The sequence below is a fragment of the Pseudopodoces humilis genome, chromosome 5 (genome assembly GCF_049639895.1).
Source record: "Pseudopodoces humilis isolate 2021_Gansu_Grassland_sample_001 chromosome 5, ASM4963989v1, whole genome shotgun sequence".
Taxonomy (NCBI): Eukaryota; Metazoa; Chordata; class Aves; order Passeriformes; family Paridae; genus Pseudopodoces; species Pseudopodoces humilis.
Window position 1 is genome coordinate 37,682,368 of NC_142204.1, and position 23,498 is coordinate 37,705,865.

A 23,498-nucleotide genomic window follows, 5' to 3' on the forward strand; every position below is an offset into this window, starting at 1 on the left:
TTCTGGATTTAGCAGATTAAATGTAATTACTAAAAACAACAGCACTTGTAAACATATGCCAGTAAAACAGAGTTAGATATTATTGTACTACCTGACACTTTATCCAAAGTTAAATATTACAAATAAAACAGAAAAAACATTTCAACAGAACATCTAAAAAGTAATAAATTAAAAATGTGGCTAAAAAAATTATGAATGTTAGCATTTCTTCAGCAATTCCTTCTATTAATAGCACATTCTCTGTTATAGGATCTCAACTTCAATGAGTTTAATGCAGTAACTGCCAGGGCATCAAAAACCTCCCTTATATGATTTACCAGCTGTGCATTTATGTGGTATTTAATATCACATTTTAATTTAATACTGACTTAGTTTTCAGCAATTTTCAATAAATCTTGAGACACAAACCTAATTCTCCATTGTCTCTACTGCTTTGAAAAACTTGTGCCATCTTCCAGAATAAAGTTTCTGGGAGGGGATGGGTGGATATGTCTCAAATTAGCCTTTATTTTTACTGTCACAGTAAACACTCAAATTACATCTATATAAAAAAAATATCTCTCAGCTCTCTGGAACTCTGTTTTTGTGCTCTAGCTATGCAAACCCACCAAAACCAAGCTTTCTGTAATCATCAGTCAATTACATGGTTCTTTTTCAGAAGAGGGAATGGCAAACCCAAGACCATTTATAGTAATTGTTGATAAGGAATGGAATAGGCAAGAATACATAGAGTTTCTGTACCTGTCACCAGCTTTTCTCACTGTTGTCAGAGAAGTCTAGAGAAAGAGGAGCAACATGAGTTTTTCCTTCTTTGTGAGGAAACAAGCTCTGAGAGAATCTTACAGGTTCTGAGGAGGCTGTTTACAGCAAATTTACAAACAGCTGTTAAGGGCATCAAACTAAGCAAAACACTTGATTGATGAGAAAGAACAGAAAATGGCACCTCTTAGATGTGCTCTCTGCATATATCTTGTACTTATCTGCTTGCCCTTTGCACTTGAGCTAGTTACTGTCTCTGAAGTGCTAGAAGAGGCAGAAGCATAACTCAAACACCATGCTAATTGAGTCCTGATTGTGGAATCATCGGTTTCTTGGTAAAAAAGAAAAAGAGCCCTTGCTTTACTTTCAGGTTTCAGTCCAAGTTAGCTTAAACTGAGTAAAGGTGCTACAGGATAGGCCTGATTCAACAGGATCTGAACATTCCTGAGACAACGCTGACATACCCTGCAAATGCTGTTATTGTGAAACACAAGCTGATTTTATGCTTACTGAGCTGCTTTAGTGGTAGTGTTTTTAATGTTGTTTCAATGTAAGTAGATAGGAAATGAGTTTTGCTCATATATTAGTTACATTCAAGATGTGAGACTGCTCTGAGAAAACTGAGAAATTCTGGAGTGAGGGACTGAACAAATCCTACAATCTTAAAAAATAAATGACCGTGTCTCTATCTTCTTTGCCAACTGTTCCCCTATTTATCGGCTGTCTGTCAATCTCTATTCTGTAATTATATTATCTGCTGCAGCCATTTTTCAAAACTGTGCAGTTCCTTTGAGAAACATATTGCTTTAACTTAGTAGCTATTCTCCTCTGCCCTGCTGTGGTGCTTTTATCATAATACTCATCATATGCTGGCAACCACAATCTTCTGCTACCAAAATGGCCCCATTGAAAGGCTAAGATGAATCTTTAGACAGCTCCTTATATTTATTCTTTTTCTCTCTTGCTACTGTTAGCAGAGCAATAAGCTCGTGTTTTGTTATGTTTTTTCTTTTCTGATGCCTCCTTTCTTAATCCTATTGGAAAGACACAGGCAGGTAGCTTTGCAGGGTGACAGCTTTTTTAACACTGAATAATCTACTGCTGTGCATGCTAATAGGTAATGCTAGGTTTGATTAACTAATTTTGCAAATGAATATCTAAGTAAATTACTTTTGCAGACTGTTTCCAGTGATTCTTTCTCTTTAATTGCCTCTTTGAATAGCTTCATACCGATTGTTGCTGCTTATGATAAGAATTCATATAAAACCCTGGGGTATTTCATAGTAAATATATCTGCTATCACCTTACACAAGAAAACCCTCCACCTCATACACATCTTACTTAAAGCTACATAGTCATAGTTTCAAGCTATTTTTTTCCCAGAAGTTTCAAAGCCATACAGGAAAATAATTTCCCTTCATGGCTGGTTTTAAAACACCCTTGGATACATATGTAACTGGGTATGCCTGTAAAGGATTTTTAAAGATTACAAAGACAGACAGAGATAAATTAATTGCAAACAAACACCAACAAGTCCAAGAACTCTCTGAAAAATCCTGCTTGCTTGTATGGCTACAGAGATCTGATCATTTTGCTGAGCTAATACAAGACTGCAACTAAAAATGAGAGACTTTTTCTCTTATCTTCTTCTTTTGTAGTTGAAAGTAAAATATTCTCTTTTAAACCAAAATATCATGCCATGTACAAATGTGTACAGTGCAAATATTTCACATAATCAGAAAATCCACTATTCTTTCTAAAGAAGTTGTGGTCCTAACCTATACTCTACACTCATCTCATTGTCCATAGATCACTACACACTTAAATATTTGAAATTTCAGTTATTTTGTATTTCTTAGATGCTTTCCTTTAAAAGATAAACTTCATACACTATCCATGCCCCATGTCCCTTTGCCTCAGCTGAATAAACCTGTGTCTTGACAGCCTAACTTAACATACTTGCTGTCAAACCACTACAGTGCTGCTGATGCTCAAGGCATTGGCTCTAATATTATCTGCTCTCTGAAACCCTACATGAGCTTTTCCATGTATTCCTGAATTACATTAATTTTCAACACATCTCCTTCCTTACTTCTCAGTCCTTCTGTCTCTAACCTCTCTCACTTCTTTAAATGTTTAGCACCTTCTGCTCTCTTACCCCAACACAGGTTTCATGAATATCTGACAAGATGGTGTTCACTCATCTTTCTTTCTTTAAATCCATCCTTAAAACCCATCTTCTCATCTTCTAGCACAGAATTATCCAACAGTAATTTATCAGGAGTGGGCAGATCCCCTCCACCAACTCATATGCAAAGTCAAATAATTCATTCTGAAGCCCCACAGACATTTTTAAATGACAGCCAGCAGCCTCTTCTTCCTCCTGTAAAAAAAAACCTTCGCAAAACAGGGCACAGCAGACAGGGCAGGCAGGAAAGGAAGAGCTGTACTGCCTCTCAGTAGGAGAAATGTGAGATACACATTTCAGCTCCACTTACCGGTTCCTATTGCTAGAAATCCAGTCAGAGATTAACGTTGCAGCCTGCTGGTGACAGTGTTTGTTCCCGAAGCTGCAGGCCAACATGATGACTTCCCGACGCAACTCTCTGTCCAAATTAAAAAAAGCAATAAGGCTGCATTAACAAATGTGTTTCAATGTTTACAAAAAACTATTCTTATAACAGTGACAGCAAACAGTAGTTGGGCAACATATCAAAGAGAATCTGGCTTTACAAATCGCAGTGTCAGCTTAATGCCTGCAACAATTAAAGAAAGGTCATGGATCAAAACCAGACCCCATTTACACTTAGGCACTCTTCCCAACCTCTGCAGTCACATGTGGTGCAAGTTCTAAGAAATCCAGTGGAGTCAGATATTAAGTTAGGGCTTAGTAAACCATGTTGTCCTAACTTAAGAAAGAAAAATTAATTAATCTCACAGCATCTTTCTGCTCTCCCTGCAACCCAGAAAGGAAAAAATGGAAGGGTGACCCAGCTAAGGAATTATGACTGATTTATGCTAAACATGATTAAATTTTAGGAGGGTGCATTTATGTAATTATATTTCACAAATAAATAATTAAAAAGTAAATATATCAGTACTCATGTTGGTATGATGCTTGAACAAGTGATTTGTTTAAATTGTTCGTTGGCCATCCAAGCTTCAGATACATTGACGCCACTTGTCTTAATATATACTCCTGAGGAGAAAAAGAGAAGTATATTTAACGTTAAAAATCATTTATTTTACTTAAAATTGAAATACTGCTGACTAGTAAGGTTCGGTCTTCTCTTTGTACCCTCAAATAATGTCCAGTTCCAAAGATTTAGCAAAGCTACTTATCCACTTATAATCTTCCTTCACTGCTATAGTAAGAAGCAATCTTGATTAGATGCCTAGTATAAGACAACATTGTGTGCAATATTTATAACAATTGTTATAAAATCCATGAATTTCAAAATTTTATTACATGCTACTTTGAACTCACAATGCACAGCTGAAAAATTACAAGGGTGTCAATAGCTTAATTTCTACTTTGTGGCCAATCCTGACTAAACTGTGCATGATCACTTTTAAAAGAACACTGTTTTAATATCCATAGCCATGGCAAAAACATTATGTCAGTACAGTCAATTAACTTCAGAATATATAACAATGTGGCTGCAAATAAGCTTTGTACACTTAATGACACTGTGCTTTAAGTTTACTCTCCTGGTGTGCTTAAGGAACAAAATAAGCACAAGTTATATTTTACTGACTTCTACTTTTTACACAGAGGACACATTTACATATTCTGACCAGTTTTGAAGAAAACCACTGTCATTGTAATCTTCTTGCAGCGGAATTCACCAATTTGAAAAATAGAACTGAGATATACAGAACTGCATAGGAGAGCATCTATTTTATTATTACAGATGCATAGGCATGTATATATGTCAACACAAAAGAAGATTCATACTGCAGCTTTCTCTACCAGATACGTTATTCTTTGACTAAAAAGACTTTTTATTTCCTCTGCTATCACCTCAGCTTTCAAAACTCCCATCAGTAGTGATAAAACATCACCCAGTTGTGAATTTTACTGGTTTTATTTATTAAAATTGTGTTTTCCTTACACAACCATGTTTAAAAGTTAAATAGCAATGGCAGACTCCTAAGAATTTTTCTTTGTAGTTAACAGCAGACTAAATATGCAAATTATTTCAATTGCATTTTACATTATGGTTTGCATGTAGGCATAGTATATGTTCTACAAAAATAATTTTCCATGTCATCACGTAACTGTGTACATGTGTATGTGTGTGTATCTATGTATCTATATATGTATTAACTTCTACATATATACATACAATGACTTCTAACTTTCTCCTCTCTGAGCATGGTGTCTGTGGTCACATACATACAAATATACATTTAAGAAGAAAAAAGCATCCTTAGGCATTTCAGGCTTTAAAAACCTCCTTTATTTGAAGGCTTTACAACATTACATAAAGTTACCGTATGCTGGCTGTTGAAAATATGTAGACTACATAAAATTCATAGTGAATAAAAACCCCAAGAGTTTGTAATTGTCATTGGCTCCAGTGAAATCCTGTGTACTTCATAAACCATGCTTCAGTGCAGCTACAGGTAAATGTTAAAATATTTGCCATGTCTATCTTAATTATCTTTTGCAAGCTATTACTGCTATCCCTTTGGACACAATTATGAATGGGCTTTTGACTCAACGGTGATCTAATTCTTGTTAATTAAGGTAACTGCATTGAATTCACCATGGATTTTGGGATGAAATAATGACTACAAATCTTTGCTTTAGTTGCAGGTTCAGTTGTGCCTATATTTGCTGTTCTTGCTGATCTTGGGCACCCACCTAAGTATCACTGTGGGGCTCCTAAAAAGAGAAAATCTGGAAATAGAGTACTTTGACTCTTTTAAGTGAAATACTTTATTTGTCATAACATTTTACATGAGGGATAATTACCTTTCCTTCCCCTAGTCATATATGCCTCAAACAACAGTTATCACTGTTCAAATGCAAATGAACCAAAGCTTGATAATTGCTATGTTTAAATGAAGAGTAATTAGGAAGGAAATTAATATCCCTAGGTCATTTACAGTATCTGACTGGGGAACAGTTCAAATCTTGGCAATAATATGAGAGAGTAAGAGGCGAAAGGAAGAAAGGCAGGAAGAAAAGACAGATGGAGAGAGTGAGGGAAAGAAAGGAAGAACTAGAGGAAGAAAGAGAGAAAGACTGTCTCTTACATTGAAGATATTGTAGTTTTCTGTACGGTCCAGCAATTTATCTAGAGGATAAAGAGCTCGGCTGGCAGCATGCCAAGGCAGGAAATCTTTTTCCTCTGAAAGATACTTCATAATCTCCAAAGGAATATTCTGAGGCAAATAACCAGCTCTGCACAATAAAAAAAGTTAGTATTAAATAGGTTTTCAGAAGATATTCACAATGGGGCATAAACAACTTCCTGTTTTTCCAAAATGAAATTAAAATGCAGAAAAACATGATAAACTCATCCCACTTAAATGACATAAAAATCAACCTTATACACAACCAGCAACTTGCAGTCTCTCCCAACACACAGAAGCATACTGACTTGATGAAGTGAGGTATGAATATACAGGAAAGAAAACCAGACAAGCTATCCCTACTTTGAACGGATTCCTGTGGCTATGAAAGACATGAATGAAAAAGTAACTGTCTTTAAGGGAAAAAAAATAAAAATATCCAAAACAAAAGGAAGGTGTTGCTTTGTTGATTTGTAAGATAGAAAGCTGAATGCATAAAATCAACAACCGAGGGCATTTTGCTTGAGAAAACATTTCTACTGACCATCAGCAATTGAAAGGAACTAATGCTGAAGAAGAAGCTTTAGTTACAGTTATTGTCCTCATTCTTTTCTCTCTCCTTTAGAACTGCCTTGTCTTCTATCCACCTTAAGCCACCTTGGAAGGACTTATCCAGTGACATCACTTTGGCTCAGGATGTTCCAGCACTTTGCACATAAATTACGGATTTTTTTAGGTGTTTATAAATCAACCAGCTAAAATTTTATCCCAAGACCTCCCCCTGCACAAGAAAAAGCGTAGGGGGGTACAGGACAGGTTCTGAAATAATAGCATTACACGTAAAATGCAATACAGACACAAGCATTTGAAAATTACTTTAAAAAACAAATACAGAAAATGCCAAGCTTTAGCTTTTGCTTTCACTTTCTTTTTCAGAACAGCACTTTTTCTTAACTATCCAGACTGCAGAAACAAAGTGCAACCCTGTGGGTGTGAACTTCCCAGAAACACACTGTATACTCTTCTCCCAATGCAGTTGTTTAAATCAAAAGGAGTTAACTATCTACCTAGAGAGGAGATAATGGTTCTCTTTTCATGAAACAGTTCAAATCAGCAATGTAGATTCCACACAGTTCAATTTAATAAGCCACAGTATGATATAGATTCATAGACTAGTTTTTCTCCTTTCATTGCAAATGTTCCTTTAATTTCCATCAATGCGGCAGAAATGCAAATATATAGCAAACAAATAAAATTACACACATTAGTACAGAAATTAACCATTATGTTAATATACATGTTAATATAAATTTTTATCTCTGCTGTAGTAACATGTAAAAATTGCCTTGCTGCTTGAAATAGTTTGCTTCCTTGCAACGTGCATCACATCTTGCAAGCCTTCATTTTTTACACTCTCTATTGGAAGAATTACACTCTGTTCCCTTCATGTTCTCAGGAAAGAAGTGAGTTCATGTAACAGATTTCAAAAGTATCCATCCCACCCTCCAGTCTGCTTCATGTAATTTTTGTCCACATTTTATCAGCTCTGTATTCAACCTGGTTCCAGCACATACTCCAGTACTAAAAACAAGATCACTTGGGGAGCCCACTGTGCCAACTGAGGAACTGAGCAGATATGAAATTAAGGAGGTAAAGCTTTTAGAGTAGGCAGTGGACAAAGTCCAATGCATCTGAAGACAGAATGTTACTCCATTTTATAGGTCTTGTTTGCGAGGCAGCAGAATATCATTGAGTTCTACGTCTTAATACTTTGTAAAGAATTCTAAACCTAATTAATGGAGCCAGAAGCATGCTGGATTGACTGCAGTTAAAAATCTTGAAGATAAAGTTAGCAAAGAGGTAAACTGTTTTAAGTTGCATATACATAATTAGTTTCTAAAAGAATTTGTGATTATTTTTACTGATAATTTGATTGACATGAAAAAGTGTGGAGTTAGGAGCAAGAGGAATAGCTCTAGGAAACATGCTGCTTAAGGAATAAACAGATTAATGTTTATTATAGCTGCACTAATGGACATTTAAGTTCATATTTTGAACTTAAATCTACTTATATTAAGTGCAAAAAGGAAATCAACACTGCAAGAGAGATTATTTCTTTTTAAGCTTAATTTCTCCATAAAGACACGTAAGAAGCGAACTCAGAGATCGATCTCTTATTCCTGGGCTCAGAGCTTCCTGGTGAGTTTCAAAATCATGATTCTTAGATGATGATACTCACTCATCCTGTTCACAACAGCTGTTGCTCTCATCACTCACTGCTTTTGACTTCCAAATTTATCAGACTATGCAATTATGCCTGTCTCACCCCCTGACTCTCACTTTTCCTATCATTTCCCTAAGAGTATTGTGCAACTTACACAAACAGGTTGTGGTAAAGTTAGATTTTTTCCCTGTTTACTCCCCACCCTTCTTCTCTTTCTGGGTATGACCCTAGAAGAGTTTATGTCCAGTATCATCAGAATCAGCCCCTCAACCACACATCAACCAATCCATCCCCAGAGTTGGGATGAAGGGAGATTCTTGGGGATGAAGGCAAATGAAGGATACTTGGGGCTGAAGGGAGATTCTTGTCATTATTATATAAATGACAACAAATTCATCACTTCAGATCATGGTTTAGAGGAAAAGTGGTTATGGCTGCTAGAATTAAACTCTTCTGTCAGCATGTGCTGGCCAGTAAAGGTGCTAAGATGAACCTCTGAGAGAACTTAAGCACAGACATATCTCAAATCCTCTTACAATGGCAGTTAAGACAGCAGCTTTCCTGAAGAGAGCATAAGTGCTTCAGGAACATTACCTTGGCAGAATTTTCTTTATATTTTACACTATTTTATTTCATGGATGCCCACAGAAAACCATGATAGCTCTACCCTTGTACCCTAGTTGCTAAGCCATGTTTATGAACTTTTTTACTCCAAATACACTGCCCTCCGAGACTATTTGGAATTAAATAGCTTCTGTAAGTACATTATTGTACTTATATAATTATTAATTGTATTAATTATTATCTATTATATAAGTACAATTTATTGTACTCGTAAGTCAGTACATTTAATGTTTCACCTTTTTGCATAAGGAGTGGCATATAACATGCATGTTATAAATTATTAACTGCATACTACTGTTTTAATACCTTGAGGAGTATTTTCATTCAGGGAAGAAAAGAAAAAAAAAAGAAAAAAAAAAAAAGAAATATTTTAGTAAGGGTAAGGCCAAACACTAAGGCTGTTAATTTTTTACATTCATAGTTGAGAAAGTAGGATATAAAGAGAAACTCTTACCCTAAACCATAAAATAGGTAAACCATGAACCATAAAATGTGTAAGAAGTCCTAAAATCCAGATCACAGATCTAGGACCTGTGTGAAGTTTCCCAGGAGGTAGCATGACTACCATGACAAGCAGTTCAGCAGAAGACAGAACCTCAATAAAGCAGCATGACTGTGTGGTGAACTATGTAACTATGCTCTAACATTCTGCATCTTCACAAAGCACAGCTGGTTTCTTAACTTTTGTATTTTAGTACAATCACACTCTTTTAGTTTACACTAAAAGCTTGTCCAGTGCTAAAAGTGACTTCAAGACTCCTTTTTCCCAGGGAATACTGCATTCAGCAAGATGCACTGTGCTCACCTGAACAGTGGCAAACCAGACAAAGGGTGCTGGCATGATTCTAGGATTCTCTTTCACTAGCCTGGAAGAACTAGGTTCAAAGATGGTTACATAGGACCTGGTCAGCAAAAGCATTTATGGAGTAGGACAATAACCAAAATGAGGAAAGAAGGCAGAACGGAGAAGGAGTTTGTTCTAAGTATCTCTGTGAACTCTTGGAAAAACACTGATCTGTGGAAATGCTGAACAGAAATGTTTCACAATTATTATAACAATAATAAGAAAACTAAAAGCAGCAACCTTCCCATCAAAAGCAAAACTGTAAAATAATTTTCCCTGTCATGTAATTGCCTAGAAATATTTACTCAAAGGTACTACAAAGTGTAAGTTAATACATACTCTACACGTGCAGCCTGACTTATTACTCTCTCTTTCAAGAAAGTCACTGGAAGGTCAGTGACAGAAATCCTTATTTTTCTTGTGTCTTTTTAGCCATCAATCATATTGCTATCCTTAAGTCCAGCAAAATTACTATCACATATTGCCTGTCAAAGTCCAAATGCATGAGAGTCAGGGCTAAGAGACAAAGTTCTTTTCTAGCCTAGCCATCTTGGAGAAAAATTGAAATATTGTCTGTCACTAGGGGAAGAACTGATTATGAGCTATATTGAAACCAGGTAACAAGCATAATCACCACAGAAATACCGTGATGTCCAATCTTATGCCTAGTCTGAGACACAGTTTTCTCTAGGTATGTCTCCAGTAGCCACCGGAGAATCTTAGCAAGCATGTATCTCCTCCTTAAAAGACTCTGCAGAGGAACCTGGGATAGTTTTGGCAAGTATTGTAACAGATAAAATAGTTAAATCAAACAGCATTGATACATCAACAGTGTCTGAAAGCTTACTGATGTTCAGGTAAAACATTTCTCAAGGGCAGGGTTAAAAAGTTTACAAAACTTCATCTAGAGTATCTGGAATTAAAAGAGCCTTAAGAATTCATCTAGTGGCTCCCTACCCAAAGCAGATTTGTACCAGTGTCATTCCTGACAGAAATTTGTTTTGTTTATATAGGCCTCTACCAAGGAACACTTCTATTTCAGTACTTCTCTGCCAAGAGAAGATAAGAATATCATAGCTCTGATCTTTTGCCCTGTAAATATTCAGAGAAGAGTACCAACAGATCCACTTCATGATATATATCAGATGATCTGCTGTTTACATATCTTCAGTATAAACTACAAAAAGCAGACGTTCCTCTTTATAGTATTTCAGATTAGAGAGTTTTGATTCAACATCACGGGTCATGCAGAAAGCAGCCTAGACTTAAAACAGCCTCTACAAGCCCTCTCTAAGCCAACTTTACCCATTATTGAGTTTTGAAACACATGCCTACAAAAGCAAAACTTACCCAAAAAGATCACATTTGAGATGCTTCATTGCTTTATCAATTTTTATGTAACTCTCCTGACCGATCAGTTTACCACCACGTCAATCATTGGGTAGCCACCACTACACACGAGAGTATGTGTTAAGAAACACAGCACCACATGAGTTTTGTCTTATTATCTATGTTCCTGATTTCACAGTTGCCTGCCAACTGAAGGGGAGAACGGGAGAACAGGAACATGGACTGGCAAAAAGATCTGGTTTAGTTATTAGACAAATTACTTCTAGACAAACATCCTGATTCAGCAGGTTTTTCATGCCGAAGGAGACCGCTGACAAACTGTATTGAAAACGTGATCTATCATTTTTATGAAAGGACAGATGTGGAAAAAGATTTTCCATTAGTTATATATAACTATTATGTGGTTTATGATATCATATCATATAATATCATAAGCACCAATGCTTAGCAAGGTACTATCCTGCTTACACTGAAGAAGTTGCTGAAGTGGCCACTGCTACAGAGAAAAGAGGCAATGAAAAGAAAAAGGAAGTACTGAACATGGTAACAAAATATCCCTCACAAAGCATTCCCAATATAAACCTCATGACAGTCAAAAAATAATCTTTAAATTTCATGAGCTTTTAATGAATCAGATAAAAGCAGAAGATCTAGATTATATTATGAAACACTAGTGTGTATTCAACTGCATTCTGACCTTGATTTGTTCTTTTCACTGAGCCACTGAACTTATGGACAGATCCCAGCACATTCATTTTCCCCTTAGGGACAAAGTACCAAATGGTAGTGTAATTGCCAAGGGAAAATTATTACTCTGTTCTGAATTATTTCTATCATAAATCCAGCAGCAGTCAAACAGATTCTGTCACAAAAACGACAGGGTTGCCGTACAGTGATGAGAGTCCCACATACAAGGGCACCATAAATCCTTTAGTCCCACCACCCAACGAAGACATTATAAGTCATGTGTTTAAATCAAAATTAGAAAATCCAAGCTGGCAGCAAACTGGTCTGCATTACAGAAACAATGGAAATGAGGTGATTTACTTGCTGCTGATTTAAAACTCACCCTGTTTCATCTGTTTCTTAGAAATGTGTAAAACATGACTAGCTTTTTTTCTGGGTAATTTTTAAGGGGTAAAACATAGCTCTTCAGAACACAGATGTGCAACTCAGATTAGCATCAGTTCTGTTTCTGTGCATGTGCAATACATGAATAATTAGACTATACTCATTAACTCTTAGAGACAGTTTAAAGTTAGGATTCTTAATAATTGATTCATTCTTTTACCTTACCAGTCAAGTGTGTGGATTAGAATAAATCACAGAGAAACTTGGCACCAATGAACATCCACATAAAACTATATTTGCTTTTTCATTTTTTCAGGACCTGTCAAGGACTGGTGACTCCACCAATGTATTCAGGATATTCTTTCCCAGAGTCCTTTAACAGCAATTCCTTGATAGCTGAGTAAAAACATGTATGTTGAACCCTGACATGTGAAAAAAGCTTTGGGCAAGGTGTCCCATACAACTAGAAAATTAACTCTTGTAAAGTCACAGATTTCCCCTTCAACTCCTGCTGAAGGCTAGAAGTCAACAATTAAAAACTTAGGAAGACTGGCATCCATGTTCAACCACAGAAGCTACAGAAAGAATGCTTTATCATAGAAAACTAATGGACCATCTGTAAAAAAGGCCCTGTGATCTCTTTTATCAAAGAATAATTACCTCATCCTTCCCTCAGGATTGAACTGACTTTATATAAGGACCGTGTAAGGACTTTATTTTTCTAAGATGCCAAAATGACTTGATGGAGGCATTATGAGCTGTACCAGCTATGGACTTCCATATAAACAGGAGAGGAATGCGTATCTGCTCTTTGATGAATACAACAGCAAGTTTTGGCTTACAAGATCACTTTAAAAACTACATTTAGCATTCAATTAGCATTCAATCTCTCCAACATTGAAAGATTCAGATAGTAAGACAGTTTTAAGTGAAGCCTGCTTCTTATTATGTTTTCTCACATGCAAAATACTTAAGGACTCTTCAAGTGACATTCAACTCCACACAAGAGCATTTGAAGCATCCTACAAAGAATGGTTCGAATTCAATGTAATTATGTGGCTTAAATTATCTAGTACAGTTTTAGAGTTGCCACACAGGCAAAGAATAATATTGATTTGAATTACTCACCTCTGTTGAAAATAGAAGAAAACCCCAAATCTAAACCCCTCTATGCTTCTTAAAAAAACTCCTTCAAACTGTAGTTCACAATCTCTCCCTTCCTCTTCTTCCCCAAATGAAAGAAAAATTATTTAAAAAGGAGTAATACAAGAAGAAAAGGAATAATCTCAATGCTAAAAATTAAGGCTATGCAGTAAGGTATGTCATTTTTTTCATCATCATGAAACCATGATTTTTGAGAAGTATGTAATTCACAGAGTTAAATTAAGTAAAGAAATTTGAATGTATTTCAGGAGCTAATAGACATCAATTTCAGACGATTCAACAACTAAGTGTTATTTATTTTCTTGGTGATTTTTGTTGGGAAGGGTAGAATGAAACAGCTTTTCTATTCATTAAGTTGTCAACAGGTGATGGTATCTATGAGAGCATGTCTGAGCAGAATCAAAATTGAGTTAGTTTATTATTATGCACAATACTTTTTCATCATTCCCTGTTTGCCTGGTCTAATGTTTATAATTCGCATATCAGTCAGCCAAGTGAAATATGTGTTTAAAAGCTAGAAACTTCATACAGATAGCACAGAATTCCAATCTTGAAAACACACACACACAATCCAAATTATGTTTGCCAGAATATCTACAGAACTGGATATTCCTTTTCTAAAGACAATTCCCAATAAACATAATAAAAAGATTCTCTGAAATTCTCTTAAACCCTCACCTATTCTCTTATCTCCATTTTGCAGAGAGGAGGAACACACAAACAATTTAAATGATTTTACTAAGATCACCTAGGAAGGCTACAACAGAAACAGCATCCCAGGTTTCTTCAGTCCCTCTGCCTTAGTCATAACACAGTCCTTCCTGTCATTTATTGCTTGATTTCTGGAGGAAAACACACTTATAGCCAGACAGGAAGGAGCTAATCTATTACATCATTCCAGCAGACAGAACATACATGGACAAAGACCAGACCTCCTCTAGACAACAATCCTGGTCAACAGCAATCAAATAATCTCAAAAATTAGATCATTTCTGAGAAGCAATGGTGTGGTCAGGTCAAAACAGCAGGCAAAGCAGTGAGCAGCTTGTGATAGCAGACTTCTTGCTTTATGATAATGAGGCATCAGTATTGTCTTTTACAACTAGAAAAGCTGGTTTATGCCTTCATTTGTATACCCTCTGCTAATGCTATAGGAAAGTCAAGGTGTTTAGATCAGCGACTTTAGATCAGCTTCTCAGAGTGGCTTGTTTTTGCTACCTTAACAAATGTAGCAGTGTCGTGAGGTGCCTCAAGGAGGCAAAGATTTAGTTTGAGATAAGCATTGTTAAAGTGGAGGCAGGGCTGTAAGGCCTAGCTAGTGTGAATTTTGACCTTTTGGTTTGGGGGATGGGCCATGTGAGGCCTGGATGAAGTTGCCCCACCCCAGACCCCTCGTTGGGGGCGGCCCAGGAGTTCTGATTGTGTTTGAGCCCCTGGGGTTTCTACCCTGTGTTCCTAGTAGTCTCTGACCCTGAACTCCACCCTGGTTCTGTCCCTCAAAACCCATCACCCTGCCTCTGTTTGGGGCTCTCTGTCTTTGGATCTGAGTGTTCCCATGCTGAATAAATGGTTTCATGAACAGAAGCCCGTCTCGTTGGTGTCCCATGCTGGCTCCTGGTAACTGCAGCTTCTCTGGACATGATCCTGCGGTTGTGGAATGCGACATAGAAGGATCTTTTGCTCTCCATACTAGTCCTGTCAGACCCACAGAAAGGAAAGTAATCAGGTTCTGGGGTAAGGGGTCAAAAAGAGCTGCTTGTTTTGAAAGGACAGTTGGAGGCAGAGATTAGGGCTGATCAGGCAGCTGTGGGGAAGAAAAAGGGCTATGTAAATGAGATTAGGTCCAAGAGAATGGATGTATGCTTGCTATGAGAGGATAGGGCCCCCAAAGAATGCCACAGGTTTTAAGGCTGTACAAAGACTTCCCCCTGCCCGCAGTACACATTCCTCAAGCCATATTTGCAGCTCTTAGCTCTGTTTCCAGTACTTGACATTGCAAAGAAGCTTTCAGCAAGCACCACTCATGAATTCCTCTTCTTATTTAACCTCAAACTCAAGTATTTTTTGAAGCATAATTCAGATCTGGTTCAATTAATGCTCCCAGAACAAATTTCAGAGATTGTTCTCTTCCCCTCTCATTACACAGCAGCCCCTGGCAGCTGCACTTCAACAAAGATACATCCACACCAAGCTGACTTCAGAGACCAGCTTGAACTCTGAGACAAAGACCATGTGGTAAAAATACAATGAGTTAACAACCATTAGCTAAAAATAACTCTGTCACTCCCTTGAAACCAGAGTCAGGTCTTCCTGACAATTTATACTTGGTTTGGCTAAGAACAGAGTCAATGGAGTTTACAGGATAAAACAATTACTGCTATAATTAGTCAGAAGTACCAGAAATAATTTAGGCAAATTTTGCTGGGATGTGACTAGACCAAGACCCTCTCTCTGCACTAAACACTTTGCAGTCAGATCTTGTCAATCAAACAGGGTTGGTTTTTAGTACATGCTGAAGAGTCTTCAACTTCTTCCCTGACTCTCAGCAGTTATTTCTATCTTTCAAGATGCTGTCACAGCACCAACACTTCCCTGCAATGTGCTGTATGATTTCCTTTACTGCCTTAGGTATGCAACAAGATCAGCTGCACAAGTGATACATACTAGAGAAGCAGAATTTACTTTTAATGTGCTTAGTTGCAGGAATTGCTTTGATTCCTCTTGTTATGAACACATACAAATGTTAGCTGAAATTCATTATCTCCACATAAAGCAGATACCAATGCCATGATATGTCACAGAACATAGAGACTGATGTGCAGCATATGGAATGAATGATGGCTACCTCAAAATAATTGTAACTTTCCATTTTCTCTAAAAAAGGCACAGCTACTTTGGCCCATTGAGAGAGTATTTATGTCAAAAGAAACCAAACAACTTCTCTAGGAAACCATATCTAAATCAAGTGCTAGTGAACCATAACCAAAATTTGCCTGACAGTGAATAGGAGCTACTATGGCATCTGCTAAAATAATTCAGATGAGGCCTCATTTATTAAAACAGTAAATCTATACCACTATTAATCAAGCGTGATACAAAGTATTGATCTAATACTCACTCCTTTAGCTGGTACTCAGAGGCACTAATTAAGGGAGCTGCATAACACATCTCGTTTTTGTCTGAGTTGAACTATTAGAAAATGCAATCAGGAGTAAAGATGAAGGCTACAATAAAACTGCAGTTTACTAACCCTAAATGGACCCTATATGACTCTTTCTGAATAGCCCAACAAAACAAACTCAACAACCCTGAATGTGACTGTTGAAATTTTGAAGCATTTTGAATTACATTAATTGCGCTGAGAATTTCTGTCTTTGTCACCTACTGATTATCCATACCCAGCATTTCACATGGGCCCTCAAATGCCTTGACTTCTCCCAACATTACACTAAACAGGACTTGAAGTAACACAAACAAGTGTAACATGGAACCAGTTAACCCACTTATGTTGGAAGACTTCAAATGTTACAAGAAATGAAATCAGTTTCTGTGAAAGGAGACAGCAATGATCATTCCATCTCCATAGTTTAGTTTTGCTTTGCATGTATTTCCACCAGACATTTAAAGAAAACTTTTTTCCAATTCAGCAGCAATAATTCTGGATTTTATATGGAAGCAGATGAACTACAGGCTTAGTTACGAGACAACTCTCAGTTTCCAGATATAAGAACAGCTAATCATTTCGTGGGATGGTGCTGCCTCAGGTAGCTGAATGGATAAAATGTTTTTTGCCTCAGTGTCAAGACTCGACCAGGAATTAATTTTTTAAGAAACAGTAAAATAGCGGGTTCTAAATACATGATTTTCCAGATCCAAAAAGCCATACTTGATTAAGGAAGACTTACTTTTAAAATTAATTTCTCTCTACAAGTTGGTGAGAAAGTAACCTGGAGTCAGCATTAGCTTACTTCAGTATTTTACTTCTGGAATCAATCTTGGAGTCAAATGTACCAGCTGTTAAAGATAAATTTGTGGCAAGGGAGATAACTTGGATTTATATATTGAAAAGTAGGTTGGTACTGCCTTTTCCCTTGACCTCAGACTTGGTTTTATAGAGTCAGCAGAACTCACAGCTTGGAAAGAAAAAAACCACAACAAATTGTTTAACAGCAGGAAAACAACCATCACCACTCATCATATATCCATTTGCACCAGGATCCTGGTTTTGGTCTGGTGTAGGAAATTCTGATAGAGAGGAAGACTTAGAAGGCCATCTACAACATGGAAGTCAGTTCACAGAAAATTTTGACGGTACATTTTTGTCTTGTTGCCCATTTCTGATACAGCTCTCCGTATTTGTGAAGCCTACAGAAACAAGCTTCATTTGAAGAGATTAGGGGCTCAATCTGCCCCTCATCTGTGCATGGAAATGGACAGCACTCCAACACAGTCATCCATCCATGGAGCCTAAGAACAATTACCAATGACACTGCTTCATGCTTTCTCATTCAGTGCTTACAGAGCTGGACACAACAATAGCTATTTTAGATGACAGTAAAAGAGATATTCACAGTCACATCTGAGTCAGTACTGATTAACATTAAAGACAAACCAGACCTATTTCTTTCACATAATACTAGATTAGGTCAATAAATTAATGAGGGAAATCTTTTATGAAGATTTAGAGCTCATCAAGGAAGAACCAGGGGTGACACAACACTTCTAACATTAAGTGAGCAATTTATCTTATGTGGCTAAGTGGTTTTGAGAGGTCAGGCACATGTTTCTCTCCATTAACTGTCAGTACACTACAAGGTGAGAATGTCAGATTTACAGGTCTACTTTTGGGATGCCTAAAGAAAATTGGGAAGCATCCCACCTCACATAGTCACTAACTGACCCCTTATCCTAAGGAAAGAGAAAGATGTGAGAAGTTGACAACATTACTGACATCCTTATGAAACAGTTCGACCTTTGTTATTTATTGTGACACTGCTTATTGGAGCTACCTGATTTTCCCTCTGCTACATTTAAGCTTAGAAGAGAACCACAGTTGTGTTCTGTCTTCTCATGGCTTCTGGGCTTTCTCGGTCAATGTTTTCTATATCATTTACAAGAATCAATGTATTTTTTAATTCTACTGAAACTTCGTACAAACAAAAAGCTGAAGAATCTTCAAGAAGAAGGGAAGATGGAGCGTCAAGGTGCTATTCTTGCTCAAGAATATGGGACATGAATTGGCATAAGCTGTGTTCTGCCAAGGCTACAGCTTTTCAGATCTTAAGGGTATGTGCATGCACTACAACCAAGAATTAGGCTTAAAAATCTGAAAAATAAACGAGTTGTAACTTTCTTTTGTTGTTATTATTCCACTCAACTCTCCTTGATGAACGTCATATAAACCAAAATACAGCAAGAAGGAAGATGAAGGAATGTATTTCCATATAAAATGGTGAAAAACCCCAAGAAATTAAAAGCTACAGAGCTTAAAATATTCCTTGATAGTTGTTTATTTTCAAGAAATCACTATGCTGGACAGTAAAAGGATAATAAACATCTCAGAGGAACGAAACCAAAAACACCTTTAAAAATATAAAATGTGCCATTGCAAAACAATTTATATTTAATTTTTTTCATTTTTCTCTAGATGTAAATATTACTAAATTTTACAAAAGAGAAGAGCAGCACTTGTTCCAGAAATAAAATCAATTAGCAGTATAACAATACTAATTCATTATTACAAGTGTAAATTAATCATATCAGGACAGAAAATATTATAATAGTGGAAAAAAATTGAGCCAAAACCTTTTGGTATTATCTGTATCAAGTTCAGGTGCGCACTAGGAAGTACTTCAGAAATTTCTAAGAAGGGCGGGGTATTTTGAAGAAATACAGTCTTCACAGTACAGTAAAATGAACTGTTTACATTAGAAGTAACTTTTGAAAGAACCAGCATGAATTTAAGAAATTATGTTTTAATTTTTGCATTATTTTAGCACTAAAAAAAATAGCTAAGGATTAGAATTAAAGTATGTATTCCACAGTTCTCTTCCCTCTCTCAAAATATGCATGTTTATAGTTGTAGACAAGAAGAAAACACATCATTTAAACTAGGGACCAAAACTGAAGACTGAATTACTGTTAAAAACAGCCAGTCTTCTCAGAAATCAGATCTGAACTACCAATTACTACTTCTATGTCTGGTCAATAAGGTTCCTCGCCCTCTCTCACGTCACAGTCAGAGACAAGTGTACGCATTTGATCTCCCCATCACGTAATGTCATACGGGCAGGGAGAAATGCTGGCTGTGCATCGGACACAAGACTGAACCAGCACAGCACCCATGAGGCAGATGACATCCAACTATGGTACTGCTCCAAAATAAAGTGGGGCAACTTTCTGCATTGCACCTTGCAGCCAAGGGAGGGAAAGATAAGCTGCTTTTAGGCTGACAGCGGCCTTTTGAACAGTGACCTTTCCAGAAAATTGGAAGTGTCTGTGTTATTCTGATAGCCCTCAGAGCTTGTTTTAGGAACACTGCTGTGTCACATCAAAGCACCAAACACAGCAGGAGAAGCTGCACCACACTGCAGCATCAGGGTTCAATTCCCATTACCTGTCCCACCAAAAGCTTCTTCAGCTGCTTTTGTATTCTGCAAAGTTCTGATGCTTTGACATCAAGACGAGCCCTCAACACACTGCTAAGAATCTCTTAACACCTTCTTAGTCCTATTCATCACAAAGGAACATAGTAAGTATTATGCCTATTGCTGGTCTTTGTTTCTGTCTGGGAGAAGGGGAATGAAAATAAAAAATACCAAGCTTTTCCTAAAAAGTTACCATATTGTCAGCCAGTCAATCAGAATAACTTCAGCATCACTATAATTGTTTGGGTTTTTTTTTTTTAAATAGGAAGATGATAAATTGATAACGTAACAAAGATTAACAAGAAGTATACCCTGCATGGCAGGTTTAGCCAGGTCCACATATCTTACTGCTACTCTTGAACTACAGACCATGAATCTACTGTTTGCAAACAGATCCTTCCTCCAATCAGACTGGCTTATGAGGCACACACTCAAGGTAACACTACTGACAGGACTCTGGAAATGGGAGTCTAGCTACATATCCCTATTGGAAGAATATTTCCTCTTGAGTTATATCCATGTATGCACATGTGTCTAGACATGTATTTATAGCTCCACTACTTTTTCTCCACAGTGCATGAAGACCAAATGTAGCAGCAGTCTGCAGACCATCATTAACAAAACAAAGTTTTTATAATGTGAAACCTTGTGAAAGACTTCACAGGGCTCTCGTGTAGTTACCCCTGAAAAAGGTGCCGGATCTAGTATCCCCAAGTATCCCCATAAAAGTACTTCAGAAAATTAGTGGGGAATGCATTACTCATCCAATCTTTTGAGTGGTTTTTAGGTAGACAAAACTTGGCCAGAAAATGCAAGTTGGGTCTTTAATCAAGACCTCACCTTAATATGCTATGAACAAGACATACAAGAGCACTGGTTCAATACTGACTCAGAAGAAAAACACTCGACAAAAACTGGCTTAAGAAGCAGCATTTTTCAGAAACTAGACTTTCAGGGAAATCTAGCCACATCTGACTGCATTCAGTGTATGGAAAAAGGTGACATACTGGCTCTCTGGAACTGAACACTACTTCTTTGAGGTGTCAAAATCAAATAAAATTGGAACAGATTATGACTATACTCAACATTTGGTAATTCTTCTAATAGTGTAGATATTTCAGAATAATCTGTAGTGTTCTTCTAGACAGACAGAAGACAAATCATGATCATCTGAAGTCTGATGTAATGATGTATTTCTAGTTCTTTACTGTTTCCAATGGGAAGAAGTCACAAAGCAAGAATAAAGGGCAGTGCCAAAAGCAAATGGATATACCTCTCCCCATGATACCTCCTTCCCTACTACATCTCTGGACTGTTTAGTAGGGGCTAATCACTACTTTATGTCAGCAGCAGGAACACAGTGCTAGGGCACACAACTGTGTTTTACTGCAGTGATGCTAGAGCATCACTGAGCTCTGACACTGTGACTGAAGCACAAACACCTCCGGTGACCATTTTTAGTTAAGTGTAAAGACAAGTAGTATCAGGAATTCTTTTCATACCTTTAACATGACAGCGCAAGTAAAATCACATTATTTGCAATTTTGCAATTAAATCTGTAATTATGCAGTTAAAAACTTATACTAATGCTATGCTCCCAGGTACCTCAAAATCAAAAAGTTACAAATATTCCACTATTTCCCTCTTGTTTTACACTTCCACTATCAACATACTGGATTTCAAAATGGGGACCAATCCACTGCCTCCATTTGTAAAGAAGGCTCTACCTAACCAGCACTGTATGTGTTAATTATTAACTCTCATCGTAATAAAACACAAAATGTTGCATAAGTTCCAGAAATGCTCAATGGAACTGCTTTTCCATTATGTTTGAAAAGCACTACAGACAAAAAAAAAAGTCTGTTCTAGCAGATTGTAAGAAAAGATACTGGAAAAATGATCTAACAGTACAAGTTAGGACAAAATAATTACTGAAGCTTGAAGGTGCCTTCCATCTCAAATTAAATACAGCAGAAGGATCAGTGGTAAAATAAAGGAGAGGTGGGACAACTGGAAGAAATGGAAGAGAAAGCCCTCATTCTTTAGAGAAGGAGGAAAGAGATTATTTATCTGCAAAGTGTTAAATTGAACTTGCTGCAAAATTGATCAAATCTCTTCAGACTCGGAAATACCCTATGGCAATTATTGATCAAGAGCAGTGAATGTGCTTCAGACCATGTTTATGTGCTATACAAAAAAAAAATATATATATTTTTTTTAAAAAAGCAGGGGAGAGGAATTAAAGTGTGTTTAAAACATACTTAACTTTGAAACACACTCAACTGCTGAGTTAGTGGTTGCATGAGTTATTGCAACAATGTGTATGAGGATAGATGATCTTCAGGAAAACATACCTGGCTAGATTGAATGCATCATCAATCAAGCCTGCTCGATTACTGACAGAGATAACCTGTGAGGAGCAAGCACAAAAATTGAACCATTTAGATTTAAGGTGATGAAACAGTGAAGGTTCTTCTATGAAAGCACATTTTAGGGATGAGGAGATTACCTCATGGTTCCTTGTTAGCTGATTAATTAGCAGCCTCCAATTCCTAATATCATAATTAACTCTAAAGTAGCCAGTCTGGTTTATGTTCCCCAGCAACCAACTTGCCTCTTCCAAAGCAGGAATTCTGTGGTGTTCTGGAAAAAAAGAAGAAGAAGGGAAGGGGTATTGGTTTTAAAACATTCTAAAGGTACATCTGTTACATTTTCTCCTTCTTTAAATATACATGAAGACAGTAAAATTAACTAAAAGACTAATAAAAATACTGTGTTTGATTAATAATTTCCTTTATCTGTAGATAAATGTATCTGTATTTGATGTAGAGAAATGCCAACTGACATTCCCATGGGGTCCTTTTACCCACAGAGGACTTCAACTGTGCTCTTTCTTTCCTGGCAAATATTTTTTCATGAGCAGTACCCACTTTAAGTCTAGTACTCTTATTCTGGCCATGCTTAAATAGTTTCCTACAACTGTAACTCAAAAAATTCAGTGAATGTGCTATAGAGAGAGGAGTAAACCTGTGATTAAAAAAATTGATTCTTAAGTGTTTCTGCATGTATTTGATTAAGTTTTTACACTGGATTTTAAATTAAAGTACTTCCAGTTGTACAGCTTCTAGCTACTAAGCACTGAGAACCTCCTCTTTAGAGCTAGACCAATTAACCTTATACGACCTAACCTGTTCTCTATCTTTCCCCTTGTTTTAAGTAATCAGTTGAGGGCTGAAAGTCTAAATTCATTACTTTTTGTGCAGTTAGGCACTCCACAACTATTTGCAGGAATAGGGATTTCAAAATTTCAACAACAGAAATGCCCTGAACTCACAACATGTACTACTTTTTCATCATGCCACAAAGTATCAGGCTTCACCTCTGGAAGAAGTGTTCAAACTAGTAAATTACTTTGACAAAACTAACCATGAATGAGAACTCACTAGAAATTCAGAAACACTTTTTCAACCAATAAAACTAGTTTGTACACTGTTGAAGGAACAGTTTAGTC

The 23,498-nt window shown here is 36.8% G+C and overlaps 1 protein-coding gene across 1 annotated transcript in view; it reads right to left on the bottom strand.

Moving 5' to 3' along the window:
* TRHDE (thyrotropin releasing hormone degrading enzyme) overlaps window positions 1-23,498 on the bottom strand; it is a 211,339-nt gene that overhangs the window by 26,190 nt on the left and 161,651 nt on the right. The window contains exons 11-15 of the mRNA XM_005519367.3: window positions 22,497-22,630; window positions 22,342-22,397; window positions 6,025-6,172; window positions 3,861-3,958; window positions 3,258-3,365 (exon numbers count right to left, since the gene is read on the bottom strand). Of these exons, the coding sequence (XP_005519424.3) occupies window positions 3,258-3,365; window positions 3,861-3,958; window positions 6,025-6,172; window positions 22,342-22,397; window positions 22,497-22,630 (544 nt within the window). The remainder of the gene's footprint in view (window positions 1-3,257; window positions 3,366-3,860; window positions 3,959-6,024; window positions 6,173-22,341; window positions 22,398-22,496; window positions 22,631-23,498) is intronic.